At 37.8% G+C, this 23,131-nt stretch overlaps 2 protein-coding genes across 8 annotated transcripts in view; one reads left to right on the forward strand and one right to left on the reverse strand.

The window, feature by feature from the left end:
- DLG2 (discs large MAGUK scaffold protein 2) overlaps positions 1–10,351 on the reverse strand; it is a 1,981,735-nt gene extending 1,971,384 nt beyond the window's left edge. For all 7 annotated transcript variants that reach the window (XM_041730223.1, XM_041730222.1, XM_041730221.1 and 4 more), the window contains exon 1: positions 9,319–10,351. In XM_041730223.1, coding sequence (XP_041586157.1) covers positions 9,319–9,337 — 19 coding nt within the window. In that variant the 5' untranslated portion in view covers positions 9,338–10,351. The remainder of the gene's footprint in view (positions 1–9,318) is intronic.
- Positions 10,352–11,274: 923 nt separating this feature from the next.
- TMEM126B (transmembrane protein 126B) lies at positions 11,275–17,733 on the forward strand. The gene is made up of 5 exons (XM_041729644.1): positions 11,275–11,405; positions 14,454–14,575; positions 15,785–15,978; positions 17,008–17,119; positions 17,394–17,733. The coding sequence occupies exons 1-5, from the start codon at positions 11,325–11,327 to the stop codon at positions 17,575–17,577; spliced, it is 693 nt and encodes a 230-aa protein (XP_041585578.1). The 5' UTR covers positions 11,275–11,324; the 3' UTR covers positions 17,578–17,733.
- The last annotated feature ends 5,398 nt before the right edge of the window (positions 17,734–23,131 follow it).

A 23,131-nucleotide genomic window follows, 5' to 3' on the forward strand; every position in this document is an offset into this window, starting at 1 on the left:
AAAAGATTAAAATAGAGTGTAATAGTGCTATGGTGAGATACCAGGTACCATGGGAGGAAAAAAGCTAATGTCAGTAGAGACCATTTTACTTTGGCCTTATACTTAAGGAAGAATATTAGGCTCTGGAAGATTTTTTTTAAGATTTGATTTATTTATTGAGAGAGTACATGCATGCAAGCAGGTGGAGGGGCAGAGAATCCTCAAACAGACTCCCCACACAGAGCCTGACTTGAGGCTGGATCTCAGAATCTTGAGATCATGACCTGAGCTGAAACCAAGAATCTGACGCTTAACCGTCTGAGCCAGCCAGAAGCCCCCTGAGATATACTATTATACACATTTTGCAAATGAGAAAACTAAACTGAGAGAACGAAATAACTTGCCCAAGGCTACACAACCAGTGAGTGCTGAAACCAGGATTCGAATCTGATTTGGCACCAAAGCCTACTCTAAAATATTATACCATACTGAAATCTAACTTACTGGGAAAAGATCATAGTATTTCTTCTTTCTTTTTTTTTTTTTTTTTTTTTTTTTTTTTGTATTTCTTCTTTCTGTAATTGCTTGTAGCAATTATACTTTACTTTCTACCCCCCCAAAAAAAAAAAGTTTTACTATACTTCAAAAAACATCTGTTGATATTGTATTTTCCCTGTTTAAACAAAAAGATACTATAGAGAAAGGCTAATTTTTACTTCTACCTTTCAGATAAGCCATGTTTTCAGATTTTCTATAGAATTGTTGAAGAGAACAATGGGGAAATTTCAATGTTAAGTAGTAATAAATAGAAAGGAAGACAATAGCAAATTTCACCTTCCGCTGAATATTGAAATATACCTTATTCCAGAGTTAAAACTTGGAACTTGAATTGTGGAAAAAATATCTGACCAGTCTTAGAGCAGATCTAAAGATTGCTATATTCTGTAAATACCAGTAAGCTTGTAAATTACTTTAGCATCAATGAAAGAGATAATACTCAAAAAAAATGTTACCATAATCTATTTTTTTAAAAAGTACAGTATGGCATTTCCTGTCAGTAAGTAGATGTGTCCTTGCCATATCGGAGCAGGCTTGCTCCAAAAGCTGACCAGGAAGCTAGACTCAGACCACTGATAGAAGGGGACTCTGACTTTGAACCAAAGGAAAAAAAAAATATTCTGATTATAAGCATTTGTATATCACTTTCCTACTTACAACTTTTACATGGGCTAGATATTTTTATTTGGCCATCACAATAATCCTAAAAGGTGAGTACAGTCATGTTTTAAGATAAGGAATTTGAAGCTCATTCTGTCAATTTTCTTTAGACAACTTAGCCAGCTAATGGTAAAGATTACATTCCATCCCTAGGCTCTTCTCCACTGCACTGTTATGCCATTCATTTGTTCCTAGAACACCACACTCATATAATGAAAAGAACATTGGATGAGCTTCTGGTCCTAATTCTATTACTAACTTTATAAAAGTTCATATACATTATCTTATTTGGTTTTTTTAAGATTTTTATTTATTCATTCATGAGAGACACACACAGAGAGAGAGAAAGAGAGAGAGAGAAAGAGGCAGAGACACAGACAGAGGGAGAAGCAGGCTCCATGCAGGGAGCCCTATGCGGGACTCGATCCCAGGACTCCAGGATCATGCCCTAGGCCAAAGGCAGGAGCTAAACCGCTGAGCCACCCAGGGATCCCCTACATTATCTTATTTGATGTAGAAAAGAAATAGCATGTATTAAGGAGAAGGGAATATATTAAACCCCTTTTAGAAAAGGAAACTGACGTTCAGAAGAGCTACATGATTTTCATAAGAGCACCTGGTGGCATCTTCATAAGAAGGCATGTAAACTCTTGTGCATGTGGGAGATTGGCACTTTGAGATACTAATTTTTTTTCTCTCCCAAAATTTGCCCATTTTCTTTCTTCCCATTTAAGTAGGTACCTGGTTTTGTATTTTATTACCTCAAGGGAGGTATATGCCAGGACAAAAATAGAGTGATTTTTAAGTTATTCCAGTTTTGCTTTCCTAAAATCTAAACTCTCAGAATAAAAGTTTGTTATAGAGACGAAAGAAAGATTCGCAGGTATGGAGAGAGATATCTCCTAGCATCTTTCCAATCTAGATAAAGATTTTCTCAGATGAAGAAGAGAAAGAGAAGTCTTTAGATTCCAAGGCAACAAGGATCTAGGCTCTGCTTCCTTACAGCATTGCCTGGAAGGCAGAAAGAACCCAGTAAGTAGTGGCATCATAACTTCATCTAGGTTAAGAGAAATACAGAAATTCCGGGGGGAGGGGAGAATCAATGTCTTAGAAGTAGCAAATCACCGTCAGATCAGAAAGAACTATCTACACACAAGAACCCATAACTTAGGGGTAAACTATTATATATGGGATGGTCAATAACCAGATTATACCCCCGTTCCAGGTGGAACTCTACCATGATTCCAGAAAAGTAGGGAAAACCTCAAAAATGATGGAAGTGATTTTGTCCACCACTCAGGGACTAAGAATCAAAAACAAGGTTGACCTATAGAAAATGAATGGATATTTCTTATAAACCTGAATTTATAGACTGAGAATTTATCTCAATGATTATGGAATCTTCTAGATGCCAGATCTTTTAACTACTGGTTTAGGTTTTTTCCCACAATATCATTGCTATTGATGATGATGATGATGATGATGATGATAGAGGTCATGGTAAGTTCAAGAGGCAAAGAAAAAAAAAAAGAGGCAAATAAAATAAATAATGATCTGAAACAACAGCTTATCATCTCTCACATTGGTGTCTACTCGTCCTTTGTGTCTCATCTTAAATGTTATCTCTCCAGAAAGAAGTCTCTGCTTCCTCCAGATGAGGTTGAGTGTTCCTCATCTATGACATGACACTGTGTTAACCTCACCACATAATGCTGAAATTGCCTGTTTCCACACGTATTTCCTTAATAAATTTTAAGTATCATAAAGGCAGACACTGAATATCATCTCCGACTGGAAAACATGCACCTAGCACAGTCCCTGGTATATAGCAGGCACTCAATAAATCTTTGCTGGGTAGATAAATGATAGAATAAATAAATAGAAGTAAATCTACTGCCTTAAAAATATAACACATTTAGCTTTTAAAGAATTTCCGGTTTATTATCTATAAGGATTTTAAATAGAATTAATGATTTATTCCAAGTCTTATCACACTGTTAATGATAAAAATGTCACAGAGAAATGTCAAAATCTTATCTAACAGAGTCAGGGCCTCAGTGACTAGCAAGTAGTGTCATCAGAAGAAAGAGATATATAATCTTGCCATATCTACCCATAATCTTTAAAGTTCTAACTTAATTCGTTTTCACAGGACTTTCTACTTTATATACATCATTCCTCTTGGTCTTAAATTCTAAAACAAATCAGGTCAGAAGAATTGTTTCATAATGTAGGTGGTTTGGCCATAATTCTTGAAATAGCTTTGAGAAACTTACTAAAAAATGAACCTATGCAGAAAGCTTACACTTGGAACTCAGAATGACTGACTGGACAGAAGAGAATGGGTAAAACTCATGATCCTTTGCTGACAAAGCAACCTACATTGAGGATACAGAACCCTCGTGCCTTGACTGATACAAATTCCTGAGCAGGAATTATAGCTGGAGAACAGGTCCTCATTCCCTAGTTAAAAAAAAAAAAAAAAAAAAAAAGATTTTATACATCTTAGCCTTATAGTAAAAAATATCCTATAGTCCCTGAAATGGTTACACAGTAAATATTAATAAGAGTATATAATGAGAGTATATAATTAAGAAAGATCATTCCTGTAGTTTAGTGAGTATATTGTAATAAAAGAGTGAGCAATTGATTGATTGGCTGATTAACAAAGGCATGAATGAGTTGAATGCCTTAATTCCATGTTTTAAAAATCCAATATTTTGTGAACATCTCCCCACTGATTAGACTTTTCTACTCAAGGAAGTAAACAATGATAGGCCTAAAGGAGAGAAAAAATATTCTACCATATATGGAACACTTGGGCAGTTTACCAAAAACCTAACAGTTCAAATATTTTGTGGTATCAAGTCATTACCATATCATTTTCACAATTTCCAATACACTAGAATTGTAAAATAAATTCAATTAACAGATAATTTTAATACGATGTCTATTGCTTGCTTCATAGCATACTCTTAATCAGTAGCAGAATACAAAATGTATTCTTTTGTTTCTCTCTCCAGATTGCCTTCTCTTTATGCCTCCTGGATTGACCAGTATTTTCTAACATCAAGAATCTGTGGCTTTATGATTTCCAATAACTCTCACAACCAAGGTGCAGATGACCTTTTTGAGGGATTTTTAAATCTAAAAAAAATCTTTAATAAATTATCTATTTTACTTTTACTTACAGAAATTGGAAACGTTTGAAAACTATCTTTTCCTATCCCTCTCCAGAAATACTCAGTACTTAACTCTTTTGAGTTTTATTGGCTAGGAAAAAGAAAAAAACACAAAGGTTTCGAAATGGAAAAAGTGTCTGGATATAATACTGGTACGGCAAATATGAAAGTTCAAACAAATATAGTAAAATATATGCAAAAGGAATAAAACAGTCACTCGGGTACAATCAATTCAGGTACACATTTTCTCCCTTTAAAGACTCTGAAAAAAAAAAAACCCAGTCCAGGAATTTAAGAAAAGCTAGAGATGTAAAGAGAATATATCCAGATAATGAATGGCAAATATAAATCACTAAGATACTATAAAAAAGAAATTAAGCCACAAAGTATAAGAAACAGATAATGAAAGAAGAAAATTTCAAATGAGGAAGGAATGAACAAAGGTTTTAAGGGCCCCATCCTCAGAGAAAGGAAGAAAAAAAGAAAAACCAAAAGTGTCACTTTTAGGAAGTATGGTCAACCAAAAGGAAAGACTGTGTACCCAGGAACCAACAATCTCAATTTCAAGGATGCCCATGAGATACATGGCAATATCAAGCCTTAGGTTTCTAATTACACAACACATTTTGGCTTTCTTTAAAAAGAACAATGTCAAAACATATGAATTATGAAAATGGTAACATTTAACTTCCAGTACTTGGTAAAAATAAATTTATACACAGTTATATCGCTGAGAAGAGTTATAAAAATAATTTAAAGGAAATAAAGTGTCATATAAATGAAAAATATCAGATAGATTTCTATTCAAATTTAAAAGTTCAGAGGATAGGGGATCCCTGGGTGGCTCAGCGGTTTAGCGCCTGCCTTTGGCCCAGGGCGCAGTCCTGGAGTCCCGGGATCGAGTCCCACGTCAGGCTCCCGGCACGGAGCCTGCTTCTCCCTCCTCCTGTGTCTCTGCCTCCCTCTCTCTCTCTCTCTCTCTAGTCTATCATAAACAAATAAATAAATCTTTAAAAAATAAAAAATAAATAAAAGTTCAGAGGACGGCAGCCGGGTGGCTCAGCGGTTTAGCGCTGCCTTCAGCCCAGGGTGTGTGGTCCTGGAGACCTAGGATGGAGTCCCACGTCAGGCTCCCTGCATGGAATGGAGCCTGCTTCTCCCTCTGCCTGTGTCTCTACCTCTCTCTCTCTCTCTCTCTCTCTCTCTTTCTGTCTCTCATGAATAAATAAATTAAATCTTTAAAAATAAACAAACAAATAAATAAATAAATGTTCAGAGGATAATTAATAAGACAAAAGTTTAAACGCAGAAATGAAATAAGTATCAACCTCAAAGTATTAAAAGCATTGATTTAATTAAAGTAAACAATGTAATGTCATATTGCAACGTACTAAAAAATCCTGTTGAGTATATTTTATCATTAAAATAACAACTTCCCACTGAAACACAGAGAAGGACACAACTATCATTAACTCTTATTTCTTACATTAATCCAACATGCAATCAGGTTAGAGCAATTCAACAAGTCTTGTTGAAATAGCCCCATCTGATACACCATGATCCTGTATCACATCAGAGTATGCTAATGCAATTTATCTTGGATTGGCCTTGAATTCTCACAAATAGGTCAAAGATGTCCCAAAGGTTTAGGTGGAAGCAAATCAAGTTACTACAACAGAAAAGAGAATCCTGAATGAAAAGCAACTGTTGGGGGAGAAAACATCTCTAACAAAGAAATGAAAAATCTCTTGTTGAAAAAACTGAAATCTATAAAAACATGGAGAGTGGTGGAGTGGGAGAGATAGAAAATAATCTCTTAAAGCAAAAGAGTGGTGAATATGAAGATTTCAGCATATCTAAGACCTAATCAAAAATAGGGTCAAAAAATGGACTTTATGAGATGTCCACTCCCATTCCCACTTCCCACCACGGTTATATGTTACTAACCAGACCAATATCCTTTCTACTCTTACAATAACATAGAAAATAAATATCAAATGAAAAGTCTGATGAAAATTTCTTGTTTCAACAAGAATATATTCAGCAATTAATAAACATTTGGTTCAATGAGGATAGTTACTGTTAAAATTAGATTTAATTTAGCTCTTTCATCATACCTACCACATATAACAATGAAGAAAGAGATGATAAAAGACACTACTCTCCGCAGAATCTAGGTTATACTTTAAAATATTTGCTTTACTTACATTTTAGATATAATACAAATAGTAAGAATAATAAGCTTAGCCAATTAAAAATATAACATACATCATAATTTATTTGGCTAGTTTACTGTAAGATTCAAAAACATATATCTTGATACTAAGTAGTTTTAAAAGATTAAAAACAACATAAAAATTGTTTTTCTAGGTAGATCAGTTCACAAATTACATAATGCATAGATTTTGGCATAACCCAAATATATACTTGTCTTGCTAATTAGAACTTGTTGATTCCTTTAAAAAGTTGACTCATTATCATCAACCAATTATTAAAGAAGGAAGGAAGAGAGGAAAGGAGGGAGAGGGAGGGAAAGGGGAGGGAAAAAGGAAGAAATAAGGAAGGAAATAAACATCCAATTATTACTCATAACATGTAATTTCCAATCATGTCACTGCAATTTTTGTAACTTCCTTCAAAGGTAGGAACTTTTAAGAAACTCAGCCTATTGGGTTTAGAACGTTAAGATCAACCTGCTTACTGTTGGTAGGAATGCAGTGCAACCACAATGGAAAACAGTACAGAGGTTCCTCAAAATATTAAAAATAGAAATACTACATGATCCAGGAATTCCACTACTGGGTATGTACACAAAGAAAACAAAAACACTAATTCAAAAATACATATGCACCCCTATGTTTATTGCAGCATTATTTACAATAGACAAGATATTGAAGCAACCCAAGTATTGGGTTATGTGAATGGATAGAAAAGATGTGATACACACACACACACACACACACACACACACACAAACACACTCTACAATACTATACAGCCATAGAAAGAATGAAATCTTGCCATCTGCGACAACATGGATGGACCATGAGAGAATTCTGCTAAGTGAATAAGTTAGAGAGAAAAATACAAATACCATATTATTTCAGTATATGTGAAATCTAAAATACCAATGAATAAACAAAAAACAGAAACAGACCCATAAATACAGAGAACAAACTGATGGTTGCCAGAAGGGTAGGGGGAGGGAAGGTGTGCAAAAATGGGTGAAAAGGAGTAGGAGGTACAGCTTCCAGTCATGGAATGATTAAGTCATGAGGATAAAAGTTACAGCATATGGAATATAGTCAATGGTATTATAATAGCTTTGTATGGTGACTGACTTTCGCTACACTTGTGGTGAGCATAGTGTAATATATAGACTTGTCAAATCACTATGTTGTACACTTGAAACTAAGGTATCATTGTGTATCAACTATACTTCAATATTTTTAAAGACATCATTTAAAAAAAAAAAAAAGACACCTGCTTAGCTAAGTCATACCTAGAACATCAATTACTCATCCTCCACCTCCTTCCCAGATAACTTTTTATCCAATTCTCTACCCGGCCTCTTTTTCTCTCTCCTTCCCATCTCCTCTCCCTGCTACATACACACATACACGATGTGTTTAAATTCAATCATTAATCTAAAATAAGGCAGTCCAGAAGGGAGAATAAAAGCACACAGTAAGTTAAGTAAGTCAAAGAGCCATGTCATTTATTGGCTACATTACCAAAACCATTCTTGTTCCAGATAAACCAATCGTGTCAAGTCTGGACAGATATGTCTCCAAAATCTTATTGAGCATCTAATTCTCTCAGTGATACTATGGGGGAGAGCAGGAAAAGGAAACAACCCCAGTCTCAAGTTCAATGTACAAAAGGACGTTTCTGGGTATTTCAGAGGTTTCATATATCATCGTCCATCTCCACAGATTATCAGTTGGGTAAAGCATCTCACTCATTATAAGTTTCCTCAATGCACCTTCCAAATCCACAGGTAGAAGGATTAAACATCGTGCAGAGACAGGTTGCCTTTAAACCTTCACCTTGAACTTTAGTTTCAGTGTGTAGCAATTCATATAATTGGTCAGCACTTGGATCTACGCTAGGCCAGTATAGTGGAGTGCAAGGGTGTTCTAATAAATTTTGGTTCAAAACTCTTGAGAAAACTCTTTATAGTTTATCTCATCTTCCACACCATGTCAAAAACAAAACAAAACAAAACAAAACAAAAACAACAAAACTGGCTTCATTAGGATCCTTTGGAACAAAGTTAACCTGGGGTGGATCTAGGTTAAAGTGAATTCCATGCCCTGACCTATAATAGACTATACGTTAGGTTTGCCTCATTTGGGAAACTTGCCAATCATGTTACTAGATGATGCATACATCTGGAAAAACACAGCAGTTACCAAAGTTGTGCTTTATCACAAAAGTGAATATTTACCCTAGAGTAAACCCAAATACGAAATCTACTTTAATCAAAAGATTAATAAATCTGTAACTGCGTTCAGTACAACTGCGTTATCCTTTACAACTATGTAAATCACTTGATAAATATTAAGTCCATGAGGAAGAGCTCCACTTACAAGTTTCATTTTTAAAGATTGTTCAAAAGTAACCTTTAACGAGCTAAGAAAACAAGCTAAAGAGAAGCTCAAATCTGTGGTATCAAATCTATGGTGGTTATAAACGGTAATTTAGACAACGTGAGTTATGAAATCACATGTCTGTAACTGTATATTATAGTCCTTCTTCATTTCACTTTAGCAAAATAGTATTACAGAATGAGTACCACAGAAAAGACAGTATGACCATAAATATTTCTCAAAACCGAAGTAAAATTTTACTCTCAGATGAAATACAATTTAAATAGTAAATACCAGAACCAAGGAAAGGGAGAAATATATATTATATAGGAAGCCTCATAGCCCACCTTTCTTCTTGACTGGCATTCTTGGGTCTTTCCACTGTCACAGGATCCAAGATCTCTTTTCAGGTCTCAACGTGATCCAGCTGGACTGAGGCCAAGAGCCAGGTAACTGTTGCAAACCACTTCACTGTTCGATTTTGAAATCCAGCCTGTTTTCTCTTCCAGATAAAGAAAAAATTATGTATTTTTCCCACAGTTAAACTTTTGACACTGCCCACAGAGTTCAGAGAAAAATAACCTTGAGTTTTTCAATTTTTATAAAACATTTATTCTTTTAAAAAAAAAACTGAGAAAATTATTGTATAGAAAATGTTATTAAAATTCCTCTTCAAGCATCAGCATTTTTGGAATTCAATGGCTAACTCAATTAAGGCACAAACCAAATTTACACAGCTGCCTCCTTACTCAATACATGATCAAATTCAAGGATGAACTGGATGATGATAAAGATCCTCAGTTCTTTAGAGAAAAAAATGTAATCCCCTCCTCAACAAAAAAATACTTTTAGAAGCCTTTCGACTCTGGTCTCTGAAAAGGTGGGTGAGTTTGAACAGTTTTCTGGGGGCAGAACACAGACTGAAAGGCCCCTTTTTATTTACTGGCCCAGAAGTTCCAGATCTCACCCCCTCAGTAAGACAGGATCCAGCTTGCTGTCACTTTCATTTTTTTCTTCTGTGCTCTCCAAGCCCCTCGGGCTTAATCCTTAATGCCCCTCTGATTCTGATCCTCCCGTGTATTAACCGAGAGGACTGAAAAGAAGGAAAGCAATCCCTTGGCATGGAGACATTAAAGTGGCAGTGCTACTCAATGGGCCCTGGATGCAGGATGAGTTGGCGAAGCCGATTTCTTCACACTGGAGTCATTCACATCATGCCATCTCTTCGCATCCAAGCAGCTCCCTACCCGGCGAGGAAAAACACTGAGACTGTTCGAGACAAGTCAAACCTTCCCCCAGAGGTGTTTTCTGAGACGCTGTAGTAGTATTAGGCATGTGAGCACACGCTGTGGAAACGGCTCGCGATCTCCTAGATCAGAGTTCTGCTGCTTGGCTTCCACGTCCACCCCTTCCCTCCATCTCTCTCCAGACTACCCACCTTCCTCTTGCAGAAAAGACAAGAAATCTCTCTGCTACCGCGGGCCACCCCTGCCCACACCCCGTTCTTATATGGAAGTGCACAGAAATGTCCTGCACCCTCCACGCGATGAAGTGTTTCCTCAGGCAGGAGAAACAGCAGCACTAGAAATTATATAACTCTCGAATTTGGCTTCTCTAAGACATGGAGACTGGAGGGTCGGGGTGCTGGTCTGGGAGGTGCTGCCGGGCACCGAACGTGCACAAAAGGGCGCCAGGCCTCCTCGCAGCGCCCCCGCCCGCACCCCGAGGCACCGGCCGGCGAAGGGGTCTTCCCGGGCAGTGCGGGGAGAATTCCCTGTGGCCCGTCTCCAAGCGGGGTGAAAGGACGGAATACGGGGGACCAACGACCGGGAGAGGAGCCAGACCGCGGCGGGGGGCGGGGGGGCGGGGAGGCGGGCCGGGGCCGCGCCGCTGGCCGGCTGCGAGCTCTGGGCAGGAGGTGCCCGGGGAGCCGGAGCCTTAACACACGAGCCAGGCCAGAGGGGACGACTCCCTCAGGTAGCGAAGAGGCCGGGCAGCTCGCCCCAGCTAACCGAGGCGCCCAGAGGGGAGGACCGCGCGCAGCAACATCCTCGCGCTCGGACCGCCCCCACGCGCCCCTCAGCAGGAGGCGAGGCGGAGCTCGGCTAACAAATAGCAGGGAACGGGGAGGCTGGGCTGGCGGGAAGGCGGGCCCACGGGCGTCTGGACCCCCTCGAAGCCAATGGGCCGCCCTCCTCCCTGGACGCCGCGCCCAATCACGGCCAGCATGGAGGGCGCGGCTTTTGACTGGGTCGGGGAGGGCCGGGCTGCAGGCGAGAGGCGTGAGCCGGCACCACTTCCCGCTCCGGGCGTTCGGGGTCCCCGCCCACCGCCAGTCATGTGACCCGCCAAGATGGCGGCGCTCGGGCGTGCGGCCGGGGCTGAGCCGGAGGGCGCGGGTGTGGTGCCGGCGAGAGCGGGGGAAGCGTCCAAGGTAGGGGGAACCCGGGGCGGGAGGAGTCGTGATGTCTGCAGCCTCCAGGTATTTAGGGACGCTTCTGAAATGACGGGCTTTCAGAATCTAAAGCGAACAGACTCCCAGGTCCGTGCAGGGCGCAACCAATGAAGCCCCAAGGTGTGGAAGGAGGCGGAGAGAAAGCGGGAGACCTAAAGTCCGCTCCGACCGCTTGCAGTTTCTTTTCTCTTGCCTCCTGGCCTTTGAGCTGGCTTTCAACTTGAAATGCTACCGTGCAATTTCCACCCCACCAAATTCTCCTCTTTCAAGTATTCGTTTAAACGTCACTTACTCCGGAAGCCTTCCCACACTTCTCTTGCTAGGTTAAGTTTGGCTTTTCTTAGGTCTTCTGCTTGTTTTCGTTTTGTCTTTATGGCACACTCATTCTGCCTTTAAATTACCTGCCTTTTTGTCCTGACCTCGGTTGGGTTGTAGATTCCGGAGAACGCGACTGCATCTTAATTACCCTGGGGTCTGTCGAATACCAAGTGCTGGTAAAGGATGAGCGAATATTAAATAAAATTCTGAAAGTCCGGTAAAGAATACACGTAAAAGCAGAACAATACGGTAAAGTGCTTTGCAGACTATAAACCTGAATACGTACAGTCTTACGGGGATAATAGTGGTGACCAGTTTGGCGGCCTTGGACTAGTCAGTTTTTAGATAAAATACTAATTAGAGTTGATGGAGGGAGGTGGGTGGCCAATGGTCTAAATAGGTAATGAGTATTAAGGACGGCGCTTCTTATGAGCACAGGGTGTCAATATGCAAGTGATGAATCATTAAATTCAACTACTGAAACCAATATTACACTATATGTAACCAACTGGAATTTAAATAAAAATTTGAAAAAAGTTTTAGAAAGTTGATTATAGCAAAGTCTTTACATTTTAGTACTTGTTAAGAGTCTATCAGAAAAAAAAGTCTATCAGAAAGTTATTAGTCTATTTCTCTGCTTTAATAACAGTGCTTTCCAAAGACTAGGCACTACATAAATATTTGTACTCAACACATATTTGTCCTTTTTCAGCATTTTAGAATCATAATACTGGGTCTCTGGGCTCCCTGTATACTGATAGTGTAGACAAGGTGGAAGGTTGGTATAAGGCATTGCCTAAGAGTTTTCTTTGTGGGAAGTAAGGGACTGAAATGAATTGGATGACAGTAAAATAAACATTTATTTTAAACAAACCTATGATAAATTACCATGTTACTGTTATCTGCCTTGATAGAACATTAGATGGATTAGATACAGAATCTCCCGTAGATATTACTGTTATCTTCCACTTTCCATTTAGATGTTCAATAGAGCCAAAAGATTAAATCTAGTCTGTGAGAAAATGTAATTTATAATTTCTTTCCTTGTCCTCCAGATATTTTAAACAAAAAGATAGTACTAGCTGAGTCCAGTTCTGCAACGATGCAGGAAAACTTTTCCATTATTACTCATTGTGCCCTGGGCTTATGAAAGTTAATACATGAAAGTTCAGAAGAGCCCATATCTCCAGAATGTTGATGCCATGGATGAATTAGCCTTTCGTTAGTTAGGGTTAAGATTGGTACATATCACTTATTCAGCAAATGAGAATTATAGTGATGTTCAACAATTACAGCCATGTGTCCACTGATTAGTAGCGTCAGAATCACTGATGTTATTAAAATGAAGATTTCTAGACTTTACCCTACTGCTATTGAATCCAGATATCAGGAGGGAGTTCAAGAGATCGCATTTCAAATAAACTCCCCATGTGATTCTTGTGCACACTAAAGGTTGAGAATTACCGATTTTTTATCTTCTCTGTTCTTTATGCTTAATCCATTCCAATTCTCTTGCCCGGGACCCCTGATATTTGAGATCTAGTTTATCCCCTTGATTATAAATGTTAAAATGGAGGTCAATATAAATTGTGAAGGGCCATATTTTTTTAATCTATTCATCAGCTCATCTAGAATCCCATAATGCCAATCCCATAAATAAAAGGATTTAACAAATGTTAAGACTTTTGACAGAGATCCAAGTCTTAACCCCGAGCAAAACATTCAAAAAGGATCCTTTCCTAGGATCCAATTTTGTTTTATCTATCACTGTTTTTTACTTCCTGTTAAGATGCTACCGTATAAACCTACATGGTCCCTTGACATTGGCAACTATTTGTTCATACATCACACTTGGGACACAGCCATGAGTCCAGGCTCCCTGGTATACCACATAAAGTTTCCAGCAAAGACTATGCTTCTGCCCCAGGGGCTCCTAGGGAGCTGGATATATAATTTATGTAATCCACGCTATCCATGACCCACTACCTCTTCCTAGCCTGGAACAGTGTCCCTCTTTCTGATGTTCTCTGTCACTATTCTCCAATGCAATCCCTGCTCTGCTTCTCCAGGAAACATAATCTCCAAAATGAGCTCAGGCTTTCAGGAGATAGTTGCCAACAAGTAGCTATTGCTTCCTTCAACCTCTGGAAAAGCTACAGCAAGAACTACAAAGGACCTGGCTGCCTTTGGGTGAAACTGAAGGAAAACAAAAACTCAGTATCTCAGGAGATTATCCTTCTACACTAGGTCCTAAGGCAGGTCAACCTTTCTGAACCTCATTTTTTTTTTTTTCTCATCTATTAAAGTGTAAAAATAGGGACGCCTGGTGGCTCAGTGATTGAATGTCTGCCTTCAGCTTAGGGCATGATCCTGGAGTCCTGGGATTGAGTCCTGCATCAGGCTCCCCACAGGGGACCTGCGTCTCCCTCTGCCTATGTTCTTCCTTTCTGTTTCTCATGAATAAATAAATAAAATATTTTTAAAAATAAAGTATAAAAGTAGAGATGATCATTATCCTACCAATTTCTCAAAAAAACATTGTCTAGCAGATAACAAAAGCTACTAAATGCTGATTGAATCATTGACAAAGTATGTGAAAGCAGATGACATTTTACTAGAGTCTAAATGTTTTTTAATCTGAATCTAAAATTTATAAGATTTGTTATTAATATCATTAGCTATTATGGTCTGAAATTTTGTGTTTTCCAGGACATCAGCATGGCAACATACACACCTGGTCAGCCCAGTCTTTCTCTAGAAGATGCAAAATTCAGAAGACCAATGGTCATTGAAATCATAGAAAAAAAATTTGAATATCTTAGAAGAGAAAAGTAAGAGACACACCCCTTATCAATAACCTCAGTTATTGACTGAAAGTCAATAACCTTATTTGCCAATGTTCTATATTGCCATTGTTTCTGAGGATCTACAATCCTATTAACTCTATTTAGTAGGTTATAAAGAAAGTTCATGAAAAAAAGAACTGGAGGGAAACATGGATGGTGGAAATAGTGGTTTGTTGGAATATTGGGACTGTGGATAATTTATTTTGCTTCTTAAAAAAGAAAATGTCCAAAATTATTGTTGAAATGTTATTTGTTCAATAAACATCTTTTTTTTTAAGATTTTATTTATTTATTCATGAAAGATAGAGAGAGAGAGAGGCAGAGACACAGGCAGTGGGAGAAACAGGCTCCATGCAGGGAGCCCGACATGGGACTTGGCTAAACCACTGAGCCACCCAGGCTGCCTTACAATAAACATCTTTAAAAGCAAGTAGGAAAACACCCTTTTGGGAGCTACTTATATTTAATTGATGTTCAGTTACAAATTAAATTCAGTTTAGAATTGATTAACTCAGTGCAGTGCTGATTTCAGCAAAAAGGAATACTGATTCCATGATGTACGTATAGTTTCATATTACCATTTCAGTTTAGATTAACAGAGCTCAAGAAAGAAAAAAAGGATTTAATCTTAGACCTCAGACATTTCTGAATTTAGGTATAAATCTGAATAAGTAAAACTAGATCTGTCAGATATCTTTGTATGAAGTTTTGGCAATCCTAGACAAGGTATTTGAACTATACCTGCACTAATTAAGAAATAGTTATTGGCTAGAAGGCCTAACCAAATGTAAAGAACCTTTGTTCATATTATATAGCAAATTCTTTTAATAGCAAAAGCAATGTTCTTAGGCTTAGATATCTCAAAATATTTGGCTATATTGGTACATACTCATTTCTATTTGTGGCCAAAATTTCTCTCTTAATAGAGTTCAATTTTAGAACCACTCTAAGTGATCTCAGAAAGATAATTCTATCCTCTCATTAGAATGCAAGTTCCATGAGAGGTAGGATTTTTTTTTCTTTATTCACTACCCCATCCTCAACACTTAGAAAATGTCTTTTATATAGTTAAGTGTTCAAGATATAATTTGTGTTGAGTAAATATGTAATAGTAAAAGACCACTCAGGAAAGGCTCTATATCTATTAAGAGAATATAATGTGAATGTAATTTTTCTCATTGTTTTTCCTATTAGGACTTTAAATATATATGGCACAGTCTTCTTTGGAACAGCAGCTAGTTTCTCTGGATTATTGGCCAACCTCATTTTCAGACACTGCTTCAAGGTTAAACATGATGCTTTGAAGACATACGCATCAGTGACTACACTTCCGTTTTTGTCTACTATAGTCGCCTATAAGTTCCTTGTAACAGATGCTTTGTATTTAGGTAAATTTAAATTCATTAATGTATAATGTGTTTATGTTTAAGTAAAATTACACATTAACACATACTGTTACAACTGCTGATGATGATCACTAATGCTTATATATTGCTTTACCAATTAAGTACTTTCACATATATTGTCTTATTTCATCCCCGCAAAAGTCCTCCTGATTAGGAAGGGCAAGTGGTATTATGTCCTCTTTACAGATACACAACCAAAGCCAAGACATGTTCACGTAGGCTAAGAAGCAACATAATACACTGGAGGAAAAGCAAGCTTTAGGCATACTACACACATGATTTCAGATTCTGCCTCCCACCACTTAAGTTGTCTTATCTATAAATGAGGACTACTAGTACTCACCTCACAGGACTGCTGTGATAATTAAAATACTGTATGTTAAATGCCTAATGAGGTATCTGGCTTACTGTGGACTTCTAATGTTATTTCCTGCTTCCTCCCCTTACCTGAAGTTTCATAACTAGTAATTGATGGAACCTCTGAATCCTGCTTATATATCTCTTTCCCAGGGAAACCTCTGATTCCCTCAGGGTAGTTTAGGTTTCTAGATACATTCTCTATTCATTTTACCTTCAAAGCATTGTGCACACTTAAAAAATTATTTAAATATTTATTTAAAAATATTTGTCTTTTTCTTTCTTTCCTGGGGCATCACCTAAAGGTTAGTGATTGGGTCTCTTTTATGCAGCATTATATCACTAATACATGCCTAACAATAAAACTATGTTAACCTAGAATCCAGATGTCTGGGTCTGCTAATTTAATATTTTTCATTTTGAAATTGCTTCCTCAACAAATACATATATAAGAGATAACTCTCCTTAAGTATAATAAAAGCATTTTTTAATGTGGTTCATTTAGTCCATCACATGCCTTAGACTGAATTTCTAATATTCTGTTTCACTATGATTGAGGACAGTACAGATAACTACTCTGTGAGGGCACAAGAGTGTCTTAATAGTTCTTATTCTGAGTTTTAAAAGGAGACCAAATTTACTTTTGTTTTCCAGGCAATATAAGCCAGGAAAATTGTGTTCTGAGGAGTACACTGGTCGGCATAGTATGTGGTTTTTTATATCCCTGTGGTTTGGCTTTTTCTAAAAATGGACACCTGGCAGTCAAGTAAGTCCATCTGTTTGTTCCTTTTCTTCCTTCCTTTTTGTTTTTTTTGTTTGTTTGTTTGTTTCCTTAATGTTAATAAACTTTTCTTATTATTCAGCTGCAAATGACACATTTTAATCAGAATGTAGTTTGGTACTTCAAATAGCCTTAATTAAACCTTTTTTGCTATCTACATGAAAGACCTTAGAATAAAAATTATCCACTTAAGAGAAATCAATGAACTTTTCATAGAAAATATATCCAGAAGAAGTTCTTAATTATTTTTCCTTTTTAGGTATCATACTGTTCCACTGCCACCAAAAGGAAAGTTTTTACTTTACTGGCTGCTGCTTAGTCAAAGAGAGATAAAAGGGATGATAATTCCTCTAGTCTTTCAGACTGTCTTTGGAATATTTAATGGTCTACAGCACTATGCAATATTTGAAAGTACACTTCAGAAAACTGTACATGAAGATTAATCAAAGAGTGAATGGATACTAAATCAGCAGAGTGGAGTTTTTTATGATGAGGACTCGGGCATTGCTGAAGGAGTTAAAAGTAACTCTGGACAGTTTGTTTCTGTTCCTTTTGCCTGGTATACAGCAGGTACTCAATAAATATTCAGTACTTCAGTATTTAAATGTAAGCTTCATCTTTCTTCATTGTGTGTGGAAATGGGTTTGGGATGTCAAGGTCTGCTGTGCACATTTATATATTCATTCATAAGAAATTTATTAAGCATCTTACATCTCAAGATACTGTGTAAAATATAATAAGGAATCGTCCTTAACCCAGAAGGAACTCACAATTAGAAGAGGAATTTAAAATATGAGCACATAGCAAGAGAAGGTTTGAGAAGTATACAAATAATTCTGTGGGCACATTGAAGATATGACTGTTAACTACTTGGGCAGAAGGGAAAACTAAGGGGAAAAAGTGACATTTGACCTAAATTTTGAAGGAGCAGTTGAAAGTTTGTACCTTACTCCATGACTTGACTTTGCCTTTCCTACAATACAAAAAACTGGGAAGTCTATTGATACTTCCCTTTGGTGTTAGAAAGCAGTACATGCCAGAGTGGCTGTAAGAGGCCAAGGTTTCAAGAGAAAGGTGATGCTAGGTGAAAGAAGCAAGGTACTAGAGGCAAGATTGGTCAGAGATAGTAAGTACAGCCTGGGCTCATCTCTCAGGTTCAAATCTGGGCTTTACTGCTTACCAACAGGATAGGATGAGTTTTAACAAGCTATTTCACCTCTCTGCACCTCCGTTTCCTCATTTGTAAAATAAGAATAAAGATTTTACTGACTTCATAGTGCTGTTGGGATTAAATGAGTTAATATATGTAAATCGAAACAGTGGCCAACTCATAGGAAGTCTACATGTGTTATTGCTGTTACTATTATTGTTGCTAGGACTCCATACCAATTATCATAATTCTTTCCCTGCCTGCAGTTAATGATTATAGCATTTTTCTAGGAATAATTAGAAGCACAGCAAAGAAAATTCACAAGCTATCTTTCATGTGAATAAATATGTATTCATTTATTCAGCTAATATTGATTCAAGACCTAGCATATGAAAGACATCCTATACTACACATTTGGCAAGTTACCTAACTTTTCTGGGTTTCCTCTGAAAATATACTAATAACCACTTTGCAGTGAGATTGCAAAGATTAAAGTACGTGGAACCTTACCTGCTATATAGGTATAAATGTGTTTATGTTGTCTGTTTCTCCTCCATTTCCCCCAACTGCCTTAACCATGTGATTCCCCACCCCACCCACCCCAATTTTGTATTGGATTATATCATTGGATTGCTTGCAGTGTATTGTATTGATTTTTCTCTCTGCTTTTATCAGCTGCCACCTAAGAGAGGGGCACCTGGATTGCCTTGCTCAGAGATCAAATGGGACTTCCATTCAGTAATTCCATAGGCTTGTAGTAAATAAAGATTTTTTAAAAGGTTTTATTCACTTGAGAGCGAGAGAGAAGGAAAACCAGGAGTCCCCTTGAGCAGGGAGCCCAACGTGGGGCTCAATCGCAGGACTCCTCCTGCATCATGACCTGAGCTAAAGGCAGACACTTAGTCAACTGAGCCACCCAGATGCCCTAAACAAAGAAGTTCTTAATGAGCTCAAGAGCACCTCCTATGGCTATATACCCCAGCCCAATGCAGAGGAAATAGGGAAAAACTCAGAAGTACCACTTTCTCCCTGGAAGCAGTCTACATATTTTTCTACCTCCTGCCAGTGGGGTCCAGCTTCCAACCAGCTTGCATTTAGATGCTGAGAACCTCCCCTTTGAGATACTGATGGATTTTGGCATACCCTTAACTGCTGGGAGCCACTAAGAACAAAGAAGGTGACTTGGACAATCACAGATTTAAAACACAACTAGGAAAACAAGCCAGGCGATTCATCTCCTACATGAGACCACTGAAAGTCACATGCAAAAGAATAAAACCAGACCCTTATCTCACACCACATAAAAAATCAACCCAAAATGGATTAAAGACTTAAATATTTGCAAACCATATATCTAATAAGCTAACATCCAAAGTATTTAAGGAACTCCTACAACTCAAAGCAAAAAGCAAACAATGGATTTTTTAAATGGGCATTTTTTAAAAAGGCATTTATATGCCTTTTCCAGAAAAGACATATAAATGGCCAGCAGGTACCCCAAAAGGTGCTCAGCATCACTAATCATCAGGGAATTGCAAATCAGAATCACAATGAGATAGCAATTCATACCTGTTAGAATGTCTAGCCCCAAAAAGACAAGAGAAAAAATGTTGGTGAGGATGTAGAGAAAAGGGAACCCCTGTGCAGCGTTGGCGGGAATGTAAATTGGTGCAGCCACTACATAAAATAGTATGGAGTTTTCTCAAAAAAGTAAAAACATGGGGCAGCCCAGGTGACTGACTGGTTTAATGCCGCCTTCAGCCCAAGGTGTGATCCTGGAGAAGCTGTGATCGAGTCCCACGTCAGGCTCCCTGCATGGAGCCTGCTTCTTCCTCTGCCTGTGTCTGTGCCTCTCTGTGTGTGTCTCATGAATAAATAAATAAAATATTTTTTTAAGTAAAAACAATACCATATGATCTAGCAATCCGGCTCCTGGGTATATATCCAAAACAAATGAAAACATGATATCAAAGAGATCTATATTCCCATGTTTATTGCAGCGTTATTCACAATAGCCAAGATAGGGAAACAACTTTAATGTCCATCAATGAATGAATGGATAAAGATGTGAAAGATACACAGTCTATTGTCTTTATATACATTATATATATATATATATGTATAATAATATTTAATAATATATAGGGGGAATGCCTGGGTGGCTCAGTGGGTTAAGTATCTGCTCTTGATTTCACCTCAGGTTATGATCACAGGGTCATGAGATCAAACCCTGCACAGGGCTCTACACTGAGCATGGCTTGAGATTATCTCCCTCTCTGTCTGCCGGTCTCCACCCCTCCTCCCCCACGCTGGTGCTATCGCTTTCTCTCAAATACACAAACAAAATCTTAAAAAATAATACTGTATTATAACTGAATATTATAAAAAATATATACAATTATATATATTATTCAAATTATATATATATATATATATATATAGTAAAATTCTTCAGCCATGAGAGGGAAATCCTGCTATATGCAACAACATGGGTAGAACTTGAGGGCATTATGTTAAGTGAAATAACACAGGAAAAGAAAAATATGATATCATTTATTAGTGGAATCTAAAAACAAAAAGTCAAACTCATAAAAAACATAGAGTAGAAAAGTGGCTGCCAGATACCTAGATGCTCAGTTAAGCATCTGCCTTCAGCTTAGGTCATGATCTCAGGGTCCTGGGATCGAAACCCAAGTCAGGCTCCCTGCTCAGCGGGGAGTCTGCTTCTCCCTTCTCTGCCCCTCACCCTGCTCATTCTCTGTCTCTCTGTCTCTCTCTCTCTCATGTACACATGTGCACACTCTCAAATACATAAAATCTAAAAAAATAAAGAAAGAAAAGTGGTTAGCAGGGGCTAGGGTGGGAAAATAGAGAGCAGTTTGTAAAAGTGTACAAACTTTTAGCTGTAAGATGAATAGACCTGATGATGTAATGTAAAACAGAGACTATAATTGATTGTACTGTATAATAGACATTTGCTAAGCGATTAGAACTTAAGTGTTCTCACACACAGGGTAATTATATGAGGTGATGGGTGTGTCAAATAGGAAATTCTCTTACTATATATATATATAGTAAGATATATATATATATATATCAAGTCAACAACGTACACTTTAAATATCATAAATTTATATGTTATACTACAGAAAAACTGAAATTTTTTTAAAATTCCAGATTCAAGAAGCTCAATGAACTCCAACCAAAAGAAATACCTAGAAAAAATAGCCTCACACTAAATCATAATCAAATTGCTTAAAACCAGTAACCAAAAGAAAATCTTTGTAGGAGCCTGAGAAACACAGAAATAAGAATGATAACAGACTTCTCACTGGTAACAGTGTTAGCCAGAAAACAGTAAAGCAAAGCTTTTAAAGTACTAACATTAAAGGGCAGCTGAGTGGTTCAGTCAAAGTCAGGTTAAGTGCCTGACTTTGGCTCAGGTCATGATCTCAGAGTCCTGGGGTTGTGCCCCACATCAGGCTCCCTGCTCAGCAGGGAGTCTGTTTGTCCTCTTCCTCTGCCCCTCCCCCCGCTTGTTCTCTCTCTCTCTCTCTCTCTCTCTCTCTCTCAAATAAATACAATCTTTAAAAAATAATGAAAGTACTAACATTAAAAATAAAAAGTCAGGGCAGCTAGCTGGCTCAATTGGTGGAGCATGGGACTCTTGGTCTCAGGGCTATGAGTTCAAGATCCATGTTGGGCATAGGGATTACTTTTCAAAAACTCACCCTAGAATCCTATACCTAGCAGAAATATTTTTCAAAAACTAATGCTAAATAGGGAGGATGACGTCAGCAAGATGGTGGAATAGGAAGCTACAGACTCCGCCCCTCCCATGAAGACAGAGATTTAATAAAACACAGTCCAAGTACCTTTATTAGAAATTAAGAAACTGTTACCCAACACAGTATGGCATAATTAGGAGAAGACCCTCCCCCCCAACTCCCTTCTCCTTATTGAGAGAAAGGAGTGAAACTTATGTCCATCATCCTTTTAGGGGACTGCCCAAGGGACCATTTTGTCTTTCCTGAATCCAAATACAAATGGTGTGCTAGGATAGGGATGTCTGAGAACTAAGGCCATAGACATGCACCAGTTTTTTATCACAGAAACGCTAGGTAAAGCTCAAATATTGCAGCTTACTACAGCACCAAAGAGGACACAGTATCACAGAGCAACACCAGCAAGAGCTCTTGTGAAGAAATTGGCAAACTTCTTCAAGCAATTAGAAAATACAAAAGAAAGATGGCACATTTAAAGGAGCGAATTAAATCTCCAGAAACTAAAGAAAGAGAGATATACGAGAAAAGGAGTTCCAAATTATTGTCATAAGGATACTTAATGAATTAAAAGACAATACTGATAGACGAAATGAAATCAAGAAAATAATGCATGAACAAAATGAGAATATCAACAAGAGTTAGAAACTATGAAAAGAACCAAATTCTGGAATTTGGGAATATAATATCTGGATTGAAAAATTCACTAAAGGTACTCAATAGCAATCTGAATAAAGAATCAATGAACTCAAAGACAGGACTTTTTTTTTTTTTTTTTCAGTTAGCTTCCTTGGATAAGGAAGGGCATTTTGTGTTGAAGCCTTTCTTATTTTTTATTATTTTTATTTTTATTGGAGTTCAATTTGCCAACATATAGCATATCACCCAGTGCTCATCCCATCAAGTGCCCCACTCAGTGCCGTCACCCAGTCACCCCAACCCCCTGCCCACCTTCCTTTCCACTACCCCTTGTTCATTTCCCAGAGTTAGGAGTCTCTCATGTTCTGTCATCCACACTGATATTTTCACTCATTTTTCTCTAAAGATAGGACTTTTGAAATTATT

The sequence above is a fragment of the Vulpes lagopus genome, chromosome 15 (genome assembly GCF_018345385.1).
Source record: "Vulpes lagopus strain Blue_001 chromosome 15, ASM1834538v1, whole genome shotgun sequence".
Taxonomy (NCBI): Eukaryota; Metazoa; Chordata; class Mammalia; order Carnivora; family Canidae; genus Vulpes; species Vulpes lagopus.

What these genes read in the sequence shown, in the direction of transcription:
- TMEM126B (XM_041729644.1), top strand. Translation starts at nt 11,325, where the DNA reads ATGGCGGCGCTCGGGCGTGCGGCCGGGGCTGAGCCGGAGGGCGCGGGT. An exon ending in GAATATCTTAGAAGAGAAAA is followed by an intron (nt 14,576 to 15,784) that starts GTAAGAGACACA and finishes TTTTCCTATTAG; the next exon opens with GACTTTAAATATATATGGCA. An exon ending in AACAGATGCTTTGTATTTAG is followed by an intron (nt 15,979 to 17,007) that starts GTAAATTTAAAT and finishes TTTGTTTTCCAG; the next exon opens with GCAATATAAGCCAGGAAAAT.